The following is a 21,554-nucleotide window of genomic DNA, read 5'->3' as shown; positions in this document are numbered from 1 at the left end:
TAGTTTCAACTGAAAATCTATTACTGACAGTGAAAATTTTGCAACACTGTTACCACAATTCATTCTTTTTTTCCTGTTGGTGCCTATGACCACTGCTACCGTTAGTTAGATATATTGTAGTGTACTCCGCGTTAATTTATATGCACTGTCAGTTCGTTCCATCACTATGGGTATCATTGATAGTCGCACCCAGACTTTGCATTTCACTCCAAGAAAATATGACCATATCTCGTTATGCTTAAGGATACCTTTTCCAAGAACACGCAGTCTTTGCTGAATTAATGCGCCGCATTGACATAGTAAGTATTCCGAAGTTTCTACTTCAGAATTACAGCAACGATATACGTCATTTGTCAGTTTACCTAATTTTTTAAGGTGATATTTACTCGGACAGTGTCCAGTCTGTAGGACAGTAAATGTACTAAGATCAGCTTTATTCATACTGAGTAGGTTCCGTGTGATTCTATTACATGGTGTAATGAATAGTTTAGATTGCCCTGCTTTGGAGTAAGCCTTACAGTTGGCATCAATCATCATTGAATCCCAGCATCTGAGCTCAGATTTCATACAGGATGAAGATACCCCACAGAATGGCTCCGGCCCGAAGAATACAGTAAAAGAACTAATTCTTGCCAAGAGATCGGCTTTTCATTTCCTTCTATACCCCAGTGACTAGGCACCCAGTATAGATTAACAACGTTTGTTACAATCCCATACCAACTTCGACTGACATGTGTATGCTTTTAATGCATTGAGAGCTGCTTGACTATCTGAGAAAATGCAGATATTGGCATACCTATATTTCCTAGCCAAGCAAATACTCGTGCATGTTAGATTAGCATTTATTTCAGCTTGAAAAACTGTGGGCCACTGCCCCATTGGAATTGATATATTGATTCCTGGTCCAGTGACCCCAGCGTCTGTAGACTCGCCCATTTTAGAGCCATCTGTATAACATATGACTGTTCCAGGACAAACTTCGGGACTTTCTTCTTCCCATTCACTGCGATTGGATTCAATCACTTTGAAAGGAACATTGAAGTTAGTTCTAGCGTCCATTCAGTCCTCATTAATGGTTATTAACGTGTTCAGTTGGAAATCTTTGAGGATTCGTAGATGTCCCTTTAGATCCCCTTCCTGAAGAGTTTCAACACCTTTGAGCCTAAGAGCACCTTTTTCGGCTTCAAGTTGTACATATTGATGTAAGGGCAATTCATTTTTAGACAATACAACCAAGGGTTTCTGAGCTACAATGTTTTGACTAACACCTATACCAAAATGCATACAGCCTTCTAGAAAATTAGCCTCGAGTCTAAAAAATTTCGCCATCTATGAAAAATACTCGCCTTGCTAATCCAAATACGTGTACACAGGTCCATTCGAATCATAAATGACCGAATGAATTTTTACGTATTTCCATATCGTTTGGAGTGGTTTTGCCAATCATTGCGATATCTCTTAGCCATGCTTTATCGGTTAGGTTAAAAAAAAGGAGTATTTAGTTTTTATAAGATGGGAGCAATATTATGGAATAGGGTTAGTCTTGAAGAAATATGCAAAGTATTTAGTAAAACTATGAGTAACAATGTTGGGTTCAGTATACATTATTGTAGCTAAATAAGCCTATGGTTGCTCAATAAATACAAGAATAAACGACACTCGATGACAACAGCGAAAAAAAGTTGCACTTAGAAGATTTTTGCTCTTAAACCACTGCTGTGAATTTTGGTACCTCTAGCGGTTGCAGAAGTACGTCAAAAGTTCTCAAAGATATTGCTCGCCGGGTTCGTCACTTCAAAGTTAGTTTAAATTGCTAAAAAAGTTACCTATGCGAGGGACCCCAAAATTCACAGAAATGGTCAAAAAGCTATAATCTTTCATTTTCTGAGCTCTAGGGTAAAACCAGTGTAATCTAGAGTAGATTTAATTTTCGAACCACATTAATTTTGTATCACCTACACCCGAGTGAAACAGTGTGTAATTGGAATGTTAGAATCGGTCAAGTAATCTCTGATATTTGAGAGTGCTACATACATACATACACACATTCACACATGCAGAAAATACTCCGTTCGTCGCTTGCTAGAGTAGCTGTATATGACATTTGGCTCATTGGATCACCTATACCCGAGTGAAACAGAGTGTAATTGAAATATACAAACACAATTGCAAATGTTGTCAAATGCCTTGCAAAAAATTGATGCACACAGTAATCCAAATACAATGAAAATAAATGTTCATCATCCGGTCTACGAAACGGTGTTGCGCTACTGCAAAATCGAAAACGACAAAGTTCCGAGCTCGTATCTGACATGATAACAACTATTACTTTGCTATCCCAGCTTTAAGTTATTCTTCAAAAGTGGAAAAATAGTAGACAACAGATGATTACGAAGGTCGTACGCAACCGTACGGTTCAACATAACGACACCATCTGCCATCGTTCGTGATAAACTGTACGAAACGCTACTGCCAAATTGACTTGAGCTTTTGTGACATGAGGACGTCGCAGCTCCACTTTTCAGTAAACAAGATAGTAAATAAAATTTGCTGTGCGGGCCTTACACATCCTTTTGGGTCAGTTGAAAGCAAAATTTGCACTTGATAGTAACATTGGCCGATACCGTTGAATAGTCTCACATTACATAAGTCTCCATCATTCAAACTGCTGCCTTGTGTGCATGACTAGAATAAATTTTATGATTTAATACTAGGTTTCAGAACATGAACTAACATTTGGAAAAGTCTGAAATTTTTTTGCCTTTCTCCTAGAAAGGTATAGCAATTACTGCAAAAACTAAAGGTGTAAAAGTGCTGAAAAGGGCCGAGTGTCGTATATCACTCGACTCAGTTCGACGAGCTGAGCATTTTCTGTATGCGTGTGTGTAAGACCCTATTGATTTTTTTTGCAAACGGATTACAGTCAATCCTCCATGAGTCGATGTTCTAGGAGTCGATATTTTCCTATACTCGATGATATTTTCAGTCCCTTCGATTTCCCATACAAACTCACTCCCACTAGTCGATATTTCTATTACTCGTTGCCTCCTTCGCTCGATGGTCCCGTATGGTAACTATGCTAGTTGTTTGGATTCTATGAGCCGATGTTGTTTTCAAATTCCAAGTTCTTCTGACGTGAAAGAGTGAATGGAATCTCCATTCCCGCAGAAGATGAAGAAAACTGAGGAATGAAGCAATAATGTGCTGACTGTTGTTAAAATGTGTTAGGCTAGATCGGATTTTGATGATTTTCGTTAGCGAAACTAAACGAAACATCAATCTCTAGGGCAATAATATTGGAAGCTCTACAGTAAGCAAAAAATCTTGTTTCAACATTATCTATCTAAATTTTTGATCCAGCAAGCCATCATTTAATAGCAAAGGCAAATCACCTAAAAGGCTCTCTAATAAAGAAATATTATCACAACTATTTTTTTTTTCTCATTTTAACATTTGCAAATTTTGACACTTGCTATCAAAAAATGTTAGATTTATAGTATAAAAAATCAACGAACATATAAAAATGCCCTCACTTCTTATACTTATTTTTAGCTTTTGCTATCAAAGGAAAAGTTACTTTGACGTGGTATATTTTTTCTGCAATTTACATATCTATAACATTGTCGATTACAGTATTTCAATAAAACATATCATTTTTTAGTATATTATATTTTATACATTGACATTTTTGAATCATTTTTTCAGAATTGTGATTTTAAATGATCAATCAATATCATAGAATAAAATCTCTATCAATATCAAATAAATTCGCAGCTATATTGGAAACAATCGGCCCGGATCGATTCACGAAGCAACATGTATTGGCTCTAGACACCTGTTGCTACAAAAATTGAATAATATATGAGTTTAAAATGCCAAAAAATAGTGTACACAGCTCTATGCAATCTATTGTATGAATAATTGACGTCTTCAAAAATTTATTCTATGAGCCGATATTTCCTTGAGTCGATGGTCCCTTTGATATCGACTCCTGGAGGTTTCACTGTATTACTTTGCCTGTTATGTTTAAAAATGTGAAATCCAGCTATGAAAAGAAACATATTCCAAAGACTACATAAACTCACTCCCTTTTCTCAGAGATGGTTGAACCGATTTCCACAAATGTAGTGAAAGGTCTAGCTGCCTCAAAACACCCTATTGAATTTTGCTGTAATGGGACTGTAACTTCGTCTGTAATGTATCGAAATGTGGAAATCACGAAACTTCATTATCGTAGAAACTACACAACTGATTTGAACAATGTTGATATCAGATGAATTGGCTAGTTAAGGGTTAACTGATGAATTATGATTGAACACGTGGTTTCAAAGTTTGACTGCTCTATACGTTCCCTTTTCATTTGATTATAATCGAACTTAAGCAACCGTTATGTATTAAATTGTTAAAACAACGAAAGTCTATTATCTCAAGTATCACATGGCTTATTTGACCATAACTAGTGTCATACGAACGAGTCATCTTTCAAACTTACAAATAACAAACTTCATAACAATTTGATATGTGGTTCAGTAGTTATGGAAAACAAAAGAAATTCAGAGACTATTTAAAACTATATCTGCTTTGATCAATTTATGTGGCCTCAACATAATTTAAATATGGTATCGTACTATTTGAACGTTACTAGTATTGCTGGTGATTAAATTTTCCAAAATCAAGAGTCCTTTTTTTTTATTTCGCTATTTCTTAAGCACTAACATTACGTCAAATTTCATATTTTATACTTCAATTACAACATCAATATTTTAGAACGCAAAGAGTGAATATTCCTTTATTGGATTGAAGCGTTCATGTAAATCAATTTTTACAAATAGTAAGTATGAATGAGAAAGGCCGGGTCTGACCACAAAGATAGATGACTTCCAGAAAAATGGTTGAACTTTTATATAGAAATATTGCGAAAAATAGTAATTTTAGACCCTACATTGAAAAAAAATCATTTTAAACACAAAGAGTTATATTAAAAGAATCACTCGTCTCAGATATTTTTTCAAAATTAGTTTTTAGATAGATAATTTAGTTGCTCTTCTGAACGAATCAAAGTGTGCAAAAAAGCAAAGAACAGCCTTGGCGCTATCGGAACTTGATTTTTTACTTATTATACACCGACTTCGCAGTCAACTGGCAAGTGTACAGGACGATTGCAAGACTATAGCGCTGCGATTCTACTGATACTAATAGTTTCTTCTCGACTGGTTTGTTGGACCAACATCGTTCTTCGCCACCAGCTGTGAGATTTTTCTAACAAAAACCTATTATGTGTCCAACTCTGTTCTACGTTGAAAATATTCCATAAGTGTAAAACAATTTTTATTGGAAAAACTTTTTGTTCTTAATAGCACGAACATATTCAAACACATACGAATAGACATGCATTTAAGCAAACAAACACGCATACATACTCACACATATGACTATTCATTCACATGTACAAACATGTATATAGACACCCACGTTCGCAAATACATTTTTTTTTGTTTCCCGACAGTTTTCGATAGGTACTAGTGTCACTTGTTCAGTAATTGATGGGTACATTTTGTCAAATATGTTTGGAAATGTTCTTTTGACACATTTATTTCCGTAGTTTTGGAACCGCATTATTAATGTTTATGAATTTCATTAGTTAAGGGTTTGAGAGGTAGCCCGTTCGTGTGACACTAATTTTATTCAAATAGGCTACGTAGTCTCTGAGATAATAGAGTTCTGTGATTGTTACACTGTGACACATAATGCTTAAACTAAAAGTATAATAATATTTAATAGGTAGTAACCTTTGATATAACTGGACCGTTCATTTGACACTAAAATTATGAGAATCGATCAAGTAATCTTTGATATTGGAGAGCACTACATTCATACATACATACATGCAGAAAATACTCCGTTCGTCGATTGCTAGTATATGACATTCGGCCCATTGGATCACCTTTAGATCTTCGGTTTTTCCAATGGTTGTTATACCTCTCTAGGAGAAAGGCAATAGGGCAAAGCACAAAGTAATCTTTACCAAAACCTTGCATAGTGCACGTTACGTTAAGTTGAATCGGAAGTGATCACACAGTATTATTGTTTCACTGGCACTCAGTTGGTACTTTATTTGGGGGACTTATTAATGTCACATAAATTGATAGGCACACACACTAATGTAACTATACCAAAAATGTTCTCCATTCGTATAGCGTGCGGTGTAGTTTTACCGCAAAAATGAATTCGTCATAGAAATAGTAAGATCGTTTCGTTATCTCTGCATTTGTCATGTGTACTAACAACCATGTATGGAATCTTCTTTTAACAAGGGTAAAGATTTTGATAGTTCAAAGACTTTATGGTGATTTGGCTTGGGAGGATTGTTTGTGATGTTATGTTGTTTCTGTAAATATCTGTATGTGATTAATACTATTAACATTCTGTAATTTGAAGCCGTTCGGTTTCGTTTTTGTTGATGATAAGTACAACATATAAGGCAGCCATTCAGAAAAAAATCCTGTCAAAAATAATGTTGGTTCTATGCAAGCATACGCAAGAACCAATATCGCGAAATTCATTGGGACAAATAACATTTGTGCACCTGTTTTCGCATGCGCGACAAATCTCTCATTTTACCACACAGGAAAATTTGTGGGAAATAACGGATGAGAAAAAGTCATTGCAACGTACCCCAAATACTAAAGAAATGTTACTCTTTACGATGTTGTGAAAAGGTGTCTTAGATATAATATTTTACAATAAAAAAAACTATGCTTTGGGAACTAGAATTAGATAGTAGAAACCTGACAACCCACTATCTCGTCGATTACCGAGAACAATTTACTTGAATATTGTTCTTCTTAGTATTGGAAAATAGGGTTAGGCTCGGAATGTCAGCTTACAGGTAACACTCTACCACACCTTATATTAAGTAAAACGATGTTTTCATCATATTCCTACCACCCACACAAGTTATTGTCAGACGTTCATACTCTTAAAGATTCGATTATGAAAAGTTTTTGAAATTTTCAAAAGTTCTATACTAAATGTTTTTAACAGAAAGAATTCAATTTCTTCTCTTTTCAGTTGAAGAAAAACCTTTCTTTAAAAGTTCAGCCAACGCTGTCTTGTAAACACAATATTCTTTTAGTTTGACATTAAATATATAATCTGGAAAAAGGTTACTTCTCATTCTCGTGCCCTCTACCACTCTTATAGGGTGGATCTGCACATGCGAATAATTGTCGTCTTTGCCTTTTAGCATTCATTGCACTGGTGATATTCAATATTTTTTTAAACATTATACTATTGAAGTTTACTTTCGACACGAAATGTAAGCATTTTGTAGTGAATCGGAGTAAAACTATATGCACTTACCTCTCTTGCCATTACGACATGCCTCAAATGAACAATTTCGGGGGCGATTGCCTGAGCCCCCTTGCTGCATTAATGATGTTCAGTAAATACGACATTTACCGCACCATGTAACGGAGGCACAGTTGATTTGATTACAGCAACTGCTACTTTTCGCTTCGTTCAGACTATAATCACAACTTCACAACACTGAAAACACCCTCCATGTCGATTGCGTTCAGTCAGGATGGCCTTTTTCCTATTCTTCACAAACTCCTACGTATCATACTTCATTCGACGTAACTGACATCTCCTGTCTCTCTTCTTCTCGTTTTTCTTTTTTTTTCTTTCTTTCACGCGCTTCGAAAGATGATCGATTAAATCCGTTTCGAATATCTGAATCTCTTGCAGGCTACTGGTGTGCGGCTGCTTTCGATGTTCTCAAACTCTCACGCTGGCAGTCACTTTTCCCTTTTCGGCGCAATCGCAGTAATAACCGATTTCCACTTTTTACAGAGAAAAGTATTTTCTTTGGAAAATTTTATAGCACCTTCTGTTCAAGCCCAACATAATTACGGGTTTTCCGGGTTCGATCAGGGAAACTACGATTTACAAACTAGCACAACCAAATCCGTATCCCGAGCGCTTTCGTTATCAATAACTTTCAGGATCTTTGGCGCTTCAAATCAGCCAACAGAATGTAGTAAATCGGCCTCCACTGATCGATCACAGGTTTTTGATAAACAGGAGTGAAGGTAGGGCAAACAGACTTGGAACTGAGAAAAAATATCTGAAAGTTCGAAATGACGGCTGCTACCCAAAGAGAGCAGAAGAGGGAGCAATTCAAAGTTTAAGAGTATTGCTAAGGATAATTAGGATAACCCCTGTAGCAGAACATTTTCACTCGAAGGGACCTGTTTCGAAATGTTATGTCTTTATATTAGCCAGCTTTTTTTTTAATGTTCAAATTCAAAACGCAAAAAATATGGAATTAAAATATCACTGTAATTCGACGTGCGAGAGGTCTAAAATAATTCTAGTTTGAAATATTATTATCGACACTTGATTATTATAACAAAGGGTAATTTTTACGACCGTTTTTTTTTTAAACTGACAGCGTCCAAGCTTCATCTGTCAAGGTCCATAAAGAGATTTTGCATACCTAATGTATTTTCAGATGTTTTATTTTACTTTTATAAAAAGGCTTAAAACATTATTGTAAAACAGGTTCGTCACTTTTTTCGTTCAGATTGTAATATGTTTATTAGCTAGAGGACGGTATAAATTATTTGTATATCCATACCCAAGTAACAAAACGGTTTTTATCAAAGTTTTATAGCGCTGTTTTGGCTTTATTGAGCGCTATAAAACTTCGATAAAACCAATATTGTTACGATAGTCTATTATATAGATAGGTATACACATTTAAGAACCAGTTCGTGGAACCTGCAACCAGCTTTTCAAGGGAGGTTGTGTCGAGGATCTCCAATCGGGCTGAAACTTTCAACGATTGCCAATTTATATGATTGATCAATGTTTCGCATAATCTATTTCTCATATAGGTCATTCAATGTCAAGTGATCACTCAAATGCAACGACCCTCTTCGATTCACTTCAAAATGAATAAAATGACTTGTTTTAGGTCGAAACTGAAAAATCCAGATTTTTTGGTCAATCGGACGACCCCCCTCCAATTGCGGGCCCTCCATTTTTGTATTTTTTGACAAAAAATCATTTTCCGTGTTTTGTAAAAACATCATATCCCAGAGACCCTAAGAGCCACAGACAATATTGGACACTCTTTTCGAGGGTCATTAAATTTACAATCGAATGGCATCATCAGATTCTGCAAACAGTGTTGCCAATATTGATATTTTTACGTTCAAAAAAGAAAACTTCGTTTATCTCAAAACACCCCCAATTTTTTCTAAATCTGTGTATTCAGCGGAAAATTTTATATAAGAAACACCTATCCACAAAATGCAATATGCACCGTTGCGGAGATATTCAACTTTCAAGATAACGAGTTCGTTAAATTCCAACAATACGCCTACAAATACGATAAGCGTTATTAAAACGCATCACAAACTAAATCACCGCTTTTAATTCAAAAAACTGGTTTCTCACATTCTACTTGATGGTACCTGAATTACCAGTCATTAAAGTACAACGTGCGTTTCATAAATTATATTTATTTTACAAGTTTGTCAGAAATTAACGTCTGATTTTTGTAGCACGTGACGATTTTTGTTTAACTTTTGGAGTTAAATTGAAATAGGTACCCGATCAGAGCTTGGCAATGTCTTCATTAAAATGGTAGCGTCCGCTTGAGGTGTCGCCAAATGCATTCCTCGGATCCCTGAAACAGATTTAACCGAATCAAACCTGGCAGCACTGACAACTATACTATTACTATTTTTACCGATTGCTACACCTGTTTCCTGATTCATCATTCTATCTCGCGAATTAATCCTTACAACCTCCGTTCTCAGTGCTGCATCACATTGGATGTACGTCTTTCGACCTTCTACTATTTCCTGATTGTACTCGTGAAACTTGTCATGAAGACATGACGAAATGATTTTTAAATTTTCTTACGAGCACCGCCATGGCAATTCAGCGGATTGCAGCATTGTTTTTGTCTAGCTGCGAAATATTGGCCAAACTGTTTTTCATGGCTTCCCCATATAGTTTGCAAACGTTAAACACCAGACTGAAGTTTGAACAAAATCCATTCTCGCGATGTTAAGTGCGATCGATTGTGATTTTCAGCTGTACACTTACTTTTTAAACTTTAACCTATTGAACACACCGTTTTGGTCACTGTCGTGAAAACTCAAATCAACCTGCGTATGTTTTGACAAAAACCACGTTATGAAAACAAAGGAATAAACCATTGTTTCGAGTGAGTTTCAACATTTGGTCACATTGAATTTAACGAACTCGTTATCTTAAAAGTTGAATATCTCCACAACGACGCTTATTGCATTTTGTGGATAGGTGATTCTAATGTAAAATTTTCCGCTGAACACATTGGTGACATCAGATTTTAAAAAATTGGGGGTGTTTTGAGATAAACGAAGTTTCTGTTTTCAAACGAAAAAATATCAATATTGGCAACACTGTTTGCAAAATCTGATGATGCCATTCGATTGTAAATTTAAAAACCTTCAAAAACATTGTCTAATATTGTCTGTAGCTCTTAGGGTCTCTGAGATATGATGTTTTTCCAAAACATGGAAAATGATTTTTTGTCAAAAAATACAAAACTGGAGGTCCCCGCAGTTGGAGGGGGTTTGTCCGGTTGACCCAAAACTCTGGATTTTTCAGTTTAGTCCTTAACCAAATCTTTTTATTCATTCTGAAGCGAGCCGGAGAGGGTCATTGCATTTGCCTGATCACTTGACATGGAATGACCCATATCTAAAATATTTTTGGAAAAAGGTGGGCTTACAGGCTCGAAAACATCTTATGTCTACTTAAAAAAGTGTAGTGAAATTCACTGATGATCAGTGGGGCAAAGTTGATCATCTAAAAAATCAAGTAGGTACTAATTTTGCGATACTAGATAAAGTTCACGTGTCCTCAGATACAACTGTATTTTTTTATTAAAGGGGGGGATTTGTTAGTAGCTCAAGTATTTCTGATAAATATTAGTAAATAATGAGTAGGGTGTGAGACTACGTCGGCAGGGGTTTTCTTCGTTATAAATTTCTCATTAGAATGAAGCAAAAATTTTGACGAAGAAAACCCCTGACACAAATGGTGACTTCTCAACACTGTTAGAAATTTGTAGTTTTAATTGTTAGGATTAGAACTTATCATTCAAAAAGGAGGAAGTAAACTCACAACTAACTTACTAACTCACTTAACTTAGCAATTAAGGATTGCAATGATTTTTGTCGAAAATTGTTAATAATTTTATTTGACATAGCACCTAATGTTTTTACACCAGTAAGTCTATGTAATTCGAGTGTACCAAACCAAGGAGTAGTGTACCTGTAAAAAACACTTAAATGCCCGGCGCTATTTTATAAATTTTCATAAACTCAATCAAATTTAATAGAACAAGTTCTAAAATCTTAGAAACTTACTGAGTTCAATTAGAGTAAACTATATTTAGGGTATATTATGTTAAACTTGGGGAACGGCGCCTTCACGTTGTTGGAGAAATTTAAAAAAAGGATTGTTAGTCTGAAACACGTTATTACCAGAGTCTATATTTATAATATAGAGTCGCGCAAAGTTGAAACCAATAGAACCAATTTAACGTCAACCAAGGGTACCAATCGAGCGATGTAAATAAACAAAGTGATAATGTTAGGAGTGGATGAAACGTGTTGTAATTGAGCGTGATATAGAATATGAGTTTTTCTGAAGTTTCAACTACATATATGTTATCCAGCATGAACCTGTAAACTGGTTCAGTGACATTTGACAAAGCATCACCGGTGCAATCTTTTGATACTGTATACCTTGCGAAGAATTTCAAAAAAACGATATTTGCTTATACATGGTTAAAAACAGTACTGCACGGGTAAAAATGTTTCCTCGTTTTCATGACCTTTCAGGTCATGAAATCATGAATCTTGTTTTTCGATAGAATCATGATCTATGGCTCATGATAGCGTGATTTGAACTCCATAGAGAATGAGCTTTTAAGAGCGTTTTTATGAATATGACTCATGGCTGGTACAAGCGTTACACATCGCTGTCGCAAGGAATCATGGAATCAAGAGTTATGACTCATGATATAGTGATTGAACTCAAAATATCACGAGCTATGAAAAACGTTTTTATGAATATGACTCACGACTGCTAAAAACGTAATACAAAGCTGTCAAACAGTGCGCCTAAAATTCAGATGTATTTCGTAAGAGTCCAGGAGCCGTGATGGACACCGCAGGCGGATTAATGTATTTTATGTGCAAAAGGAGGTTTCCGGGAGTAAAAGTGTTGATGAAACATATGACAAGTGTCCGGTCGCATAATTTATCTCAACACAGTACATTCAAGTGCGGTCAAAACAACTGTTTTAGAGAATATACGAACAGTAGGTCATTCGTACGGCATAACAAAAAAGAACTTCCTCAACGGGAACCAGAGAACTGGCGATCTAAACGGATACACGCTACGCTAACAGAAAAAAAGTAAGTAACTTCAAGTATTAGGTTTTATATTATAATAACAAACTGGAACGGATTTTGAAAGGCTGATTTTTGTTAACACAATGTATAACCCCTCAAGATTTTTATGTGCGTCAAGAAACTGAGTGAACAGTTTTTTTATTATTATATTATAGAGCTTTTGATGTTACGGTTACCAAGGATAATGCGAACAAATCCACCAGTTCAGAGCAACCATCAACGTCGATTCTCGTTTGTTTTAAATCTGAAGTACTCGCCGGATTGCAAACCATTGTGGCTGTTTGTGCAATCATATTTGTTTAAAATATCTGCATCGATCTTAGAGCTCCCAAAGAGCACTAAAGATCTTCTTAAATCAATTGACGAAGAATGAAATGAATGTTACATTCCGTTTTACTGTAAAAAACATTAATCAATTGGCAGTTAAATATGTACAAAACAAACGCATTATTACTTTTTTGGATATGACAATCCGTATAGCTTTGACCGTAAGAAGAATGCTTTCGACTGTGACTTGTATATCTTTTCGCTTGGATTTTCGGCTCATGAGTGAAACAAAAAAAATTATAACAATGGGAAAAACAAAACACTCAAACCCGCGACGGTTCGGCGTTCGGCGTAAAACCACTAACAAAAACTATACTAAGTGAGGAAAAAAACTGTACTTTCACGATTTTTAATCATGCCATGTTCATGATGATTATGATTTCCATAACCCACAATCATGAATCAAAATCTAGCTCATGAATTCATGCGTTCAAATAATGGTTTTAATCGATCGAAGGCCTGATTTCATGAATCACATGCTATACTTTATGACCCATACATCATAATTACATGAGCTACATTCCTGGTTTCACGAGCCAGAACAAGGTTGCATAAATCTAACATACGATTTCATGAGTCATGAGCTAGATTTCATGACTCGTAAGGCATGATTTCATGAGTCTAGCTCCAGAGTTCATGAGTTAAATTAATGGTTTCGTGAACCAAAGCGAGGTTTTAAAAATCGAATGCACCGATTCATGAGTCGAATGCCAGATTTTATGATCATGGTTTCATCAGTCTAGCTTCCGAGTTCATTAGCCAAGCTCATGGTTTCATGAGCCAAAACAAAGTTTCATAAATCGGATACACGTTTCCATGAGTCATACGCTAGGTTTCATGACCTTACAGGTCATGATATCATAACCGATAGATCATAATTTTATGACAAATAACTCATGATGTGAGGAAAATAGTTACACACATGGTGCGTTACGAACAAATGGCTCATGGTTTCATGAGTCATAGCTCATGGTGTATATTCATACCATGAAAATACATCCGAATCATGAAATCATGAGTCGATTTGCCCATTTTAGAGATTTTATTTTTAGCCGTGTGCATAGTTCTTGGCAACAAACGGTACAAAAACTGTGTTGCCGGAACGATAGATTTTCTCTTTGCGCGACTCTATATAAACATAGATTCTGGTTATTACCAGACCGAGTTTACCTTTGTATCTTACAAACATCACATTTGAAAACCAACTACAACATCGTGTATCCAACAAAAATGTTTGAATTGATATATTTGACAATCAAAACCGAATGTTTTATTTGCGCTGTATAAAATGTTTTCGAACGCGAATTGTAAAATAAACTTAAACGCGGATAACATTTTAAACAGGCCGTATTTGGGAATATACCTATATAGATTTGCAAGAATTTCCTGAAACCTGAAGTAGCCACATGGAATTTCAAATGTCATCGGACATCGATTCCCGGTTAACATGGTTCCGGTTTTCTCTGTTTTACCCAATTTTGCTTCATTTTAAATTAAAATATAGCATCAAACTTCATGTTCCGATCTCTTAACATTAACTTCTGTAGTCCATACATGACTGAGCATTGAAAATCATCGAATTCATTTGAAAAGTTTCGATAATGCACCAAAAATCTTAACTTCCTTCTCAAATGGGACCCTCTTTTTCAGTGGTTAACCCTTTCTCTTTTTGCCTTTCTCCTAGAAAGGTATAGCAATCACTTGCAAAACCGAAAGTATAAAAGTGCTCCAAAGGGCTGAATGGCATATATCACTCGACTCAGCTCGACGAGCTGAGCATTTTCTGTATGTGTGTGTGTATGTGTGTGTGTATGTGCAGATATTTATTCTCACTCACTTTTCTCAGAGATGGCTGGACCGATTTTCATGAAATTGATTGCAAATGAAAGGTCTCATTGTCCCATAAGACCCTATTAAATTTAATTGTAATCGGATTTTTAGTTTAGAGGTTGTGTATCAAAATGTAAAAATCATGAAACATCATTATCTCAAAAACTACACAACCGATTTAAACAAAATTGATTTCAAATGAACGGGCTACCTGAAATACCCTTAACTTTTAAATTTCATAAAGATTGAACTTGTGGTTCAAAAGTTATGACAAGAAACGTGTTTTAAAGACTACTTAATCTCGCTCATGTTTCTCAGAGATGGCTGAACCGATTTCCATAAAATCAGTGTCAAATGGAAGGTCTAGTTGCCCCATAAGACCCTATTAATTTGTTTTGCAATCGGACTATTACGTTGCCTGTTATGTTTGAAAATGTGAAATCCAGCTATAAAAAGGAACATAGTCCGAAGACTACTTGAACTCACTCACTTTTCTCAGAGATAGCTGACCCGATTTCTACAAAATTAGTGTCAACTAATAAGTCTAGCTGCCTCGTAACACCCTATTGAATTTTACTGTAATCGGACTGTAACTTCGTCTGTAATGTACCGAATTGTGAAAATCACGAAACTTTATTATCTCAGAAACTACACAACCGATTTGATTAATATTATTATCAGATGAGCGGTCTAGTTAAGGGTTAACTGATGAATTATGATTGAACACGTGGTTTCAAATTTTGGCTGCCCTATACGTTCCCATTTCATTTGATTATAATCGAACTTAAGCAACCGTCATGTATTAAATTGTTAATAAAACAACGAAAGTCTATTATCTCAAAGATAACAAGGTTTATTTGAACATAACTAGTGCCATTCAAACGAGTCATCTCTCAAACTTACAAATAACAAACTTCATAACAATTTGATATGTGGCTGAAAAGTTATGCAAAGAAGAATTCAAAGACTATTTAAAACTATACCTGCTTTGATCGATGTATGTGGCCTCAACATAATTTAAATGTGGTATCGTACTATTTGAACGTTCCAAATTCATTGATTCCTTGCGAATCGGCCATAGGATATAATCAAAGTCAAATAACAAATCGTTCGAAATGATAGGTTTTATCGAAATGACAACATCCTCGACTTTTGGCTTCTGTACATCGCCTTAATTCTGAATATATTCATATTGGGTGGTATTCGGTCATTCACAGCAGATTTTCTGGCATCAATCTGACACCGAAAATACCCATATTGGGAGGTATTTAGTTATTTTGGTTGTTTTCTAAAAGTAAAAGTGGTCGTCTTTAAATTCAAAATGGTGTCCAGGGTCAATGTTTGGTTTCTATGCATCATCTCGATTACGGAAATATCCATATTGAGTATTATTTGGTCATTTTCGACTGTTTTCTAGAAGTTGCCATTTAGCAATTCAAAATGGTGCCTGAGCTCAATTGTTAGCTCATTGCAACATTCTGGTTCCAGAGATACTTATATTGGATGGTATTTGGTTATTTAGGCTGTTTTTCACAAACCGGTATTCGCCATCTTGGATTTCAAAATGGTATTTGGAGACAATTTCTGGCCTCTGAGCGTCATTCTGGTTAAAGAAACACCCATATTGGGTGTTATTCGATCATTTTCGGCTGTTTCCCAGGAACCGGAAGTCGCCAACCTAGAATCCAAAATGGGGTCTGTGGTCGATTCCAGCTGCTGTGTATCATTCTAGATCCGAAGATACTCATGTTAGACGGAAATCGGCCATTTTTGGCTGTTTTCCAGAAACCAAAAGCTGCCATCCTACAATTCATAATGGTGTCTGAGGTCAATTTTTAGCTTCTCGCAACATTCTGGCTCCGGAGATACTCATATTGGGTTGTATTTGGTCGCTTTCTGTCATCTGGGCGTATTTCTGGTTCCGAAAACATTCATATTGAATGGTATTTGGTCATTTCCAGCTGTTTGCCAGACACCGGAAATCACCATCTTATAATTCAAGATTTTGTCTTTGATCAATTTTTACCTTCTGTCCATCTTTCTGGTTCCGGAGATATTCATATTTAATGGGAATCGTCCATTTCAGGCTGTTTTCCAGAAACTGGAAGTTGCCATCTTACGATTCAAAATGTTGTCTGAAGTCGATTTGTGGCTCCAGTGCATCATTACGGTTCCGGAAATACTCATATTAGGTGGTAGTTGGTCGTTTGCCGCTGTTTTTCCTAAACCGAAAGTTGCCATTTTGGATTTCATAATGGCATTTGGAGACAATTTCGATCGATTTTAGCTCCTGTGTATTATTATATTGGGTGGAAATAGGCCATTTCTGGCTGTTTTTCAGAAACCGGAAGTTGCCATCTTACAATCCAAAATGTTGCCTGAGGTCGATTATGGAACAAATTTGTTACCACTAAAAACATTCACCTGCCAAATATGGTTCCATTCAGTTGGTTAGCTCTCGAGATGTGCAGAAATTTGTGTATCATTTGTATGGAACCCCTCCATTTACTCGGTTAGTTCTCGAGATGTACAGAAATTTGTGTTTCATTTGTATGGAACCCCTCCCTTCCAGAAAAGGGAGGGGCGTCCAACTTTTATGGACATACTTGTCACCCCTTAAAACATCTACATGCCAAATTCGGTTTCATTTGCTTGGTTTGTTATTGAGTTGTGCAGAAATTTATGTTTCATTTGTATGGGACCCCTCCCTTCCAGAAAAGTGAGGGGTCTCAAACTATCATAGGAACCTTTATCGGCACCAAAAACTCCTACATACAAATTTTCACGTCGATCGGTTTGGTAGTTTTCGAGCCTATATGGATCAGACAGACAGACAGAAAGACAGACCGGACTGCATATTTATTTGTATAGATTACAACATCAATATTTTAGAACCTTGAGAGTGAATATACATTTATTGGATTGAAGCGTTCATGTGAATCAATTTAAACAACTCTTTTAAGTTTGAATGAGAAAGGCTGGGTCTGACCGCTAGGTGGATTAATTTAGGTTTTTTTAATATATTTCTGAACTCAAGCTCATGTTCTGTATGTCAAGCAGCGTTGCTAAACGAGCGAGAAGCATAACATATCCACTCCTTTCTGCTTGAGAATCAGATGTGTGCTACGCTTCTCCAGTCGTTCGCACACACACCTTCGAGACACTCTTTATTATTCACGCACTTGCCAGAGCAGCAGCCAGCATACAACCGCTCGCAAATTCTCTTCTATCTTTTTACTCACGCCGAGTACGCGAGTACTCGAATAAGAGTACTTGACTAGGAGTGCTTGAAAAAATGTGCCCGAAAACGAAAATGCTTCGTTCACCGACTCACGCATGCGATTTGTCAATCGCTGAACTGATGCCAAGCAGTTTTGCATCGTGCACCGACAGCCGAAAGTGGGGTGATGAATCTATATAGAATCGCATGCTTGAACGTGTAGGGTATCGGAATACCTACTCGCAGTGATGCCACATTTTTATCTGTATTTCGAATCTCAGGAAATCTCCTTGGTGATATTTCAATCTATATAAAAATCTGCATATTTACTCAACATATCCCTTAGAAGAAAAAAACGCAACATAGTTTGTTCATTGACTCATATACGCACACGTTTACGCGTAACATATAAATATAATGAAAACTCCAACACGCTCAATAGCATTTGAGTTCATTTTCGATTTTCAACTATATCGAAAAATTAATTTCGCGACTTCATGAAAACCAAAAAAAAACTGTATAGTTCTGTACTATTTCTAGAAAATCTGTAATTTGTATATACAGATATCGGTATGAAAAATACACAAAAAATCTGTATAAGTACTGATAAATCTGTATATGTGGCATCCCTGCCTACTCGTCGAAATATTCTTTTTGCCACCCCGCTTCGTCGTACCTTGTCACTCCGTATCGTCATAATGCGTCTTGACGGTCTTAACAATCACCTCCGCTGGTTGTGCTCGCGAGAAAGGGAGGTACTCGCGAGTGGAAAAGTACACGAGCGAGAGTGTGTGTGAGAAAACTCGCAAGCATCAACGCTCGGTAGTGTGAAAAGAAAAAAGTAAAAGAGAACGAGAAACAGTACGACAGGAGTATCTCTAGTGTGAGATTTTGGTAGCGGCGAGAACGCCACTTGGAGTATCGCATGCTTTTTGCGAGCGAGTTTAACAACGCTGCATAGAACAATCAAACACCTTTGATGTACATAACAGGACGCTTACACGTAGAAATATTACAGTTAATGACGATAGACAGAAACCTAGTAAGTACACGCAACGCCTATACACTCCTCACACTAAATTGTTAAAATGTTTTATACAGTAATTCCCGGAAGAAGGCTAAATACACTCAGCCGAAACGTAGGACAGTAGACAAACTTCTGTTTTGATCTTTTAAGAGAAGACTGCAAGCCGAAAAACCATAAATTTGAAATCGTTACAGTCGAAATAGACCTCTAAAGAAAAATTTTGATCAGTGTGTATTGTGTTTGTTTACTCTTTTAGTTTTGATATTGTTGTGCTGCGTTATCAAGCAATTCAGAACATAACAGAAAATTATCATAACAGTATTTTATCGAAACATTATTTGAAACTATACATTTTCGTCATTTTATTTCAATCCCCTCTTCATCCAATATTATTCATAGACTTGACTTGCGTATTGGGTAGATAGTAGATAAGCTAAGAACGTTGCCTTTAATTTATTTAAATTTTTGCTCACCAGTTTTGATTTCAACTTCATAAAAATAAGTATTTGGAAAGAGTCAATCTCTATAACCTCAACCTTAACATTGAAATAGTAATATTAGGGTCCATTCAAATTTAACGTGACATAAATATTGGACTTCCGGAAAACCCTCACCACTTTGTCTAGCATGTTTCCAATACTCAGCACACCAGGCATAAAAAATTTTCTCAGCCCTGCTTCCGTTATGTAACATTTGAACGGACTTTTATGAATCAATAAGAAAGCGCTTATTTATAACGTAACGCAAGAATAATTATTGTTGATCTGCTTTCCCCCTTTGCCATGCTTTTTGTTTAAATTTTCCGTATGGGTTGCAACACTTTGCCAACCCAACACTCTTTCCCGTTTCCTGAGCGTAACATAATTTGTAAACGTTCCCTCGCGATATTTCTGTTTAAGATCAGCTTTACTTTACTTGAAACATTATGGCTCAAAAATCAGCGTTTTGGGTCAAAAAATGTTGCGCTACGTCATATTGGACTGAAGAAAACGTCCATTAATTACGTACCGTAAATAAAACTATTTTCGACCCCCTCTTTCCTCTAGGTAACGCTCTTTGTATAGATCTTCAAAAATTTTTAGTATTGATTGCGACGTTTTGTCAGAACTCTACTTCCCCCTAAGCGTTACGTATTTTTGGACGATCCCTATACGACATTGCTGCTTTAGGTAAGTTATATTTAAAATTGAAAAAAAAAAATTTTTATGATTCGATTATATACAATTTTATATATAATCGAATCATATATAATCGAGTCAATATATAATCGAGTCTGTATATAATCGAGTCCGACCTGTATATGGATGTTGGGCATAGTATGCTAGGCATACAGACGCCAGACATAATGGATGTAAGGCATAATGGAAACGAGCCACACTGCCACAAGGCATAACGGACGCGAGGCCGAATGGACGCAAGGTCGAATAGACGCGTGGCCGAATACGATTGTTGTTACGAATGACAACTGAAAATTTGTTTTTTTGACGTAATGTGATGATATTTATGTGGCCAAAACACATACTTTTCATCTGTATGGTGTTTTGTAATCATGATGTTGTTCGAACATTCGTTCTGGTATACATTTTGATTGATAGCCAAACCACTAGGCTTGAATCATGATTTTGATAAAAAGGAAAAAAATCCTTTTCTGTCCACTACTCTGGCCGGTCGTCCACTACCTTCCTGGCAAATTATAGTTGAGGTTTGCAGGAAATCATACACACTAGAAACCGGAAGATTTTTGCTTCCAAAATGGTTTACCATGAGCTTTTTGCCAAAATTGTTGTGCAGTTCACAGCGAACTCCTTGTCTCCTTGTTTCGACGCCATTTTGAACACAACTGGACATGCCAGTGGCGTAGCATGACCGGGTGACACCCGGGGCGAAAACCCCCACCAGGTTACAGTGAAATCATTTTGTTCTCAACAATTGTGAGAGTTAGCATGTTTGTTTACAATTTCACTAAATCTACCCATTTCTAAACAGATGGTTCGCCCCCCCCCCCTTACGTTACGCCAATGGGACATGCATGAACAAAACAAAAAACACTGGCAAAACGAGAAAGGGGAGGGCGTTCATATACATACTATCATTTAACTCTGAACGTGCTTGTTGTGGAGAAAGAGAGCCTTTTTAGTTGTCACCCTTTATGATCAATGAGATCCAATTATCGTGACTGTGCGTCCCAAAATAGCAACATTCATTTCGCGACAGAATGTCTTCTGAGAAATATGTCGCACTTTTGATGATATTTTTTACTCTGAGTGTGTACTTCAAGTGTAAATATATTCCTGAAGTAGACACATAATCGAGGGCAAGTAACCGAGGTGGCACTAAGCCGCCGTGGTTTCCGCAGTCCGAGCCCGTTGTCGGAATCGGCGGCCTTTCGCACTCAAACGGCTGATCTACTGGTTTGCTAGATTTACTTAAACAGAGTTTCTTTTCCTTAGTAAAGTCCTAACGAGCGGTAGCAGTAAGTACAGCATTCGCTCGAACAGCGAGTCGGGCGAAGGTCGCGAGTGTATTGCTTGCCAATTGACACTGTGATTCGAAATACATGTTATTAAAAGAATGTTACTCAAAGATGCGCGAGAACCTATTCTCCATAACCTATCAGTGTTTTTAAACCTTTCTTTTGCCCATTTAAAAATATTTTCAGAAGCAA

At 36.4% G+C, this 21,554-nt stretch overlaps 1 protein-coding gene across 1 annotated transcript in view; it reads right to left on the bottom strand.

Moving 5' to 3' along the window:
- Nucleotides 1-8,103, bottom strand: part of LOC129723369 (uncharacterized) — a 42,333-nt gene extending 34,230 nt beyond the window's left edge. Inside the window, exon 1 of the mRNA XM_055677552.1 lies at nt 7,363-8,103. Coding sequence (XP_055533527.1) covers nt 7,363-7,374 — 12 coding nt within the window. The 5' untranslated portion in view covers nt 7,375-8,103. The remainder of the gene's footprint in view (nt 1-7,362) is intronic.
- Between the last annotated feature and the right edge of the window lie 13,451 nt (nt 8,104-21,554).

This window comes from Wyeomyia smithii, chromosome 2, assembly GCF_029784165.1.
Source record: "Wyeomyia smithii strain HCP4-BCI-WySm-NY-G18 chromosome 2, ASM2978416v1, whole genome shotgun sequence".
Lineage (NCBI taxonomy): Eukaryota > Metazoa > Arthropoda > Insecta > Diptera > Culicidae > Wyeomyia > Wyeomyia smithii.
Note: the sequence above shows the minus strand (reverse complement) of the source record. Positions and strands in the feature narration are given on the sequence as shown.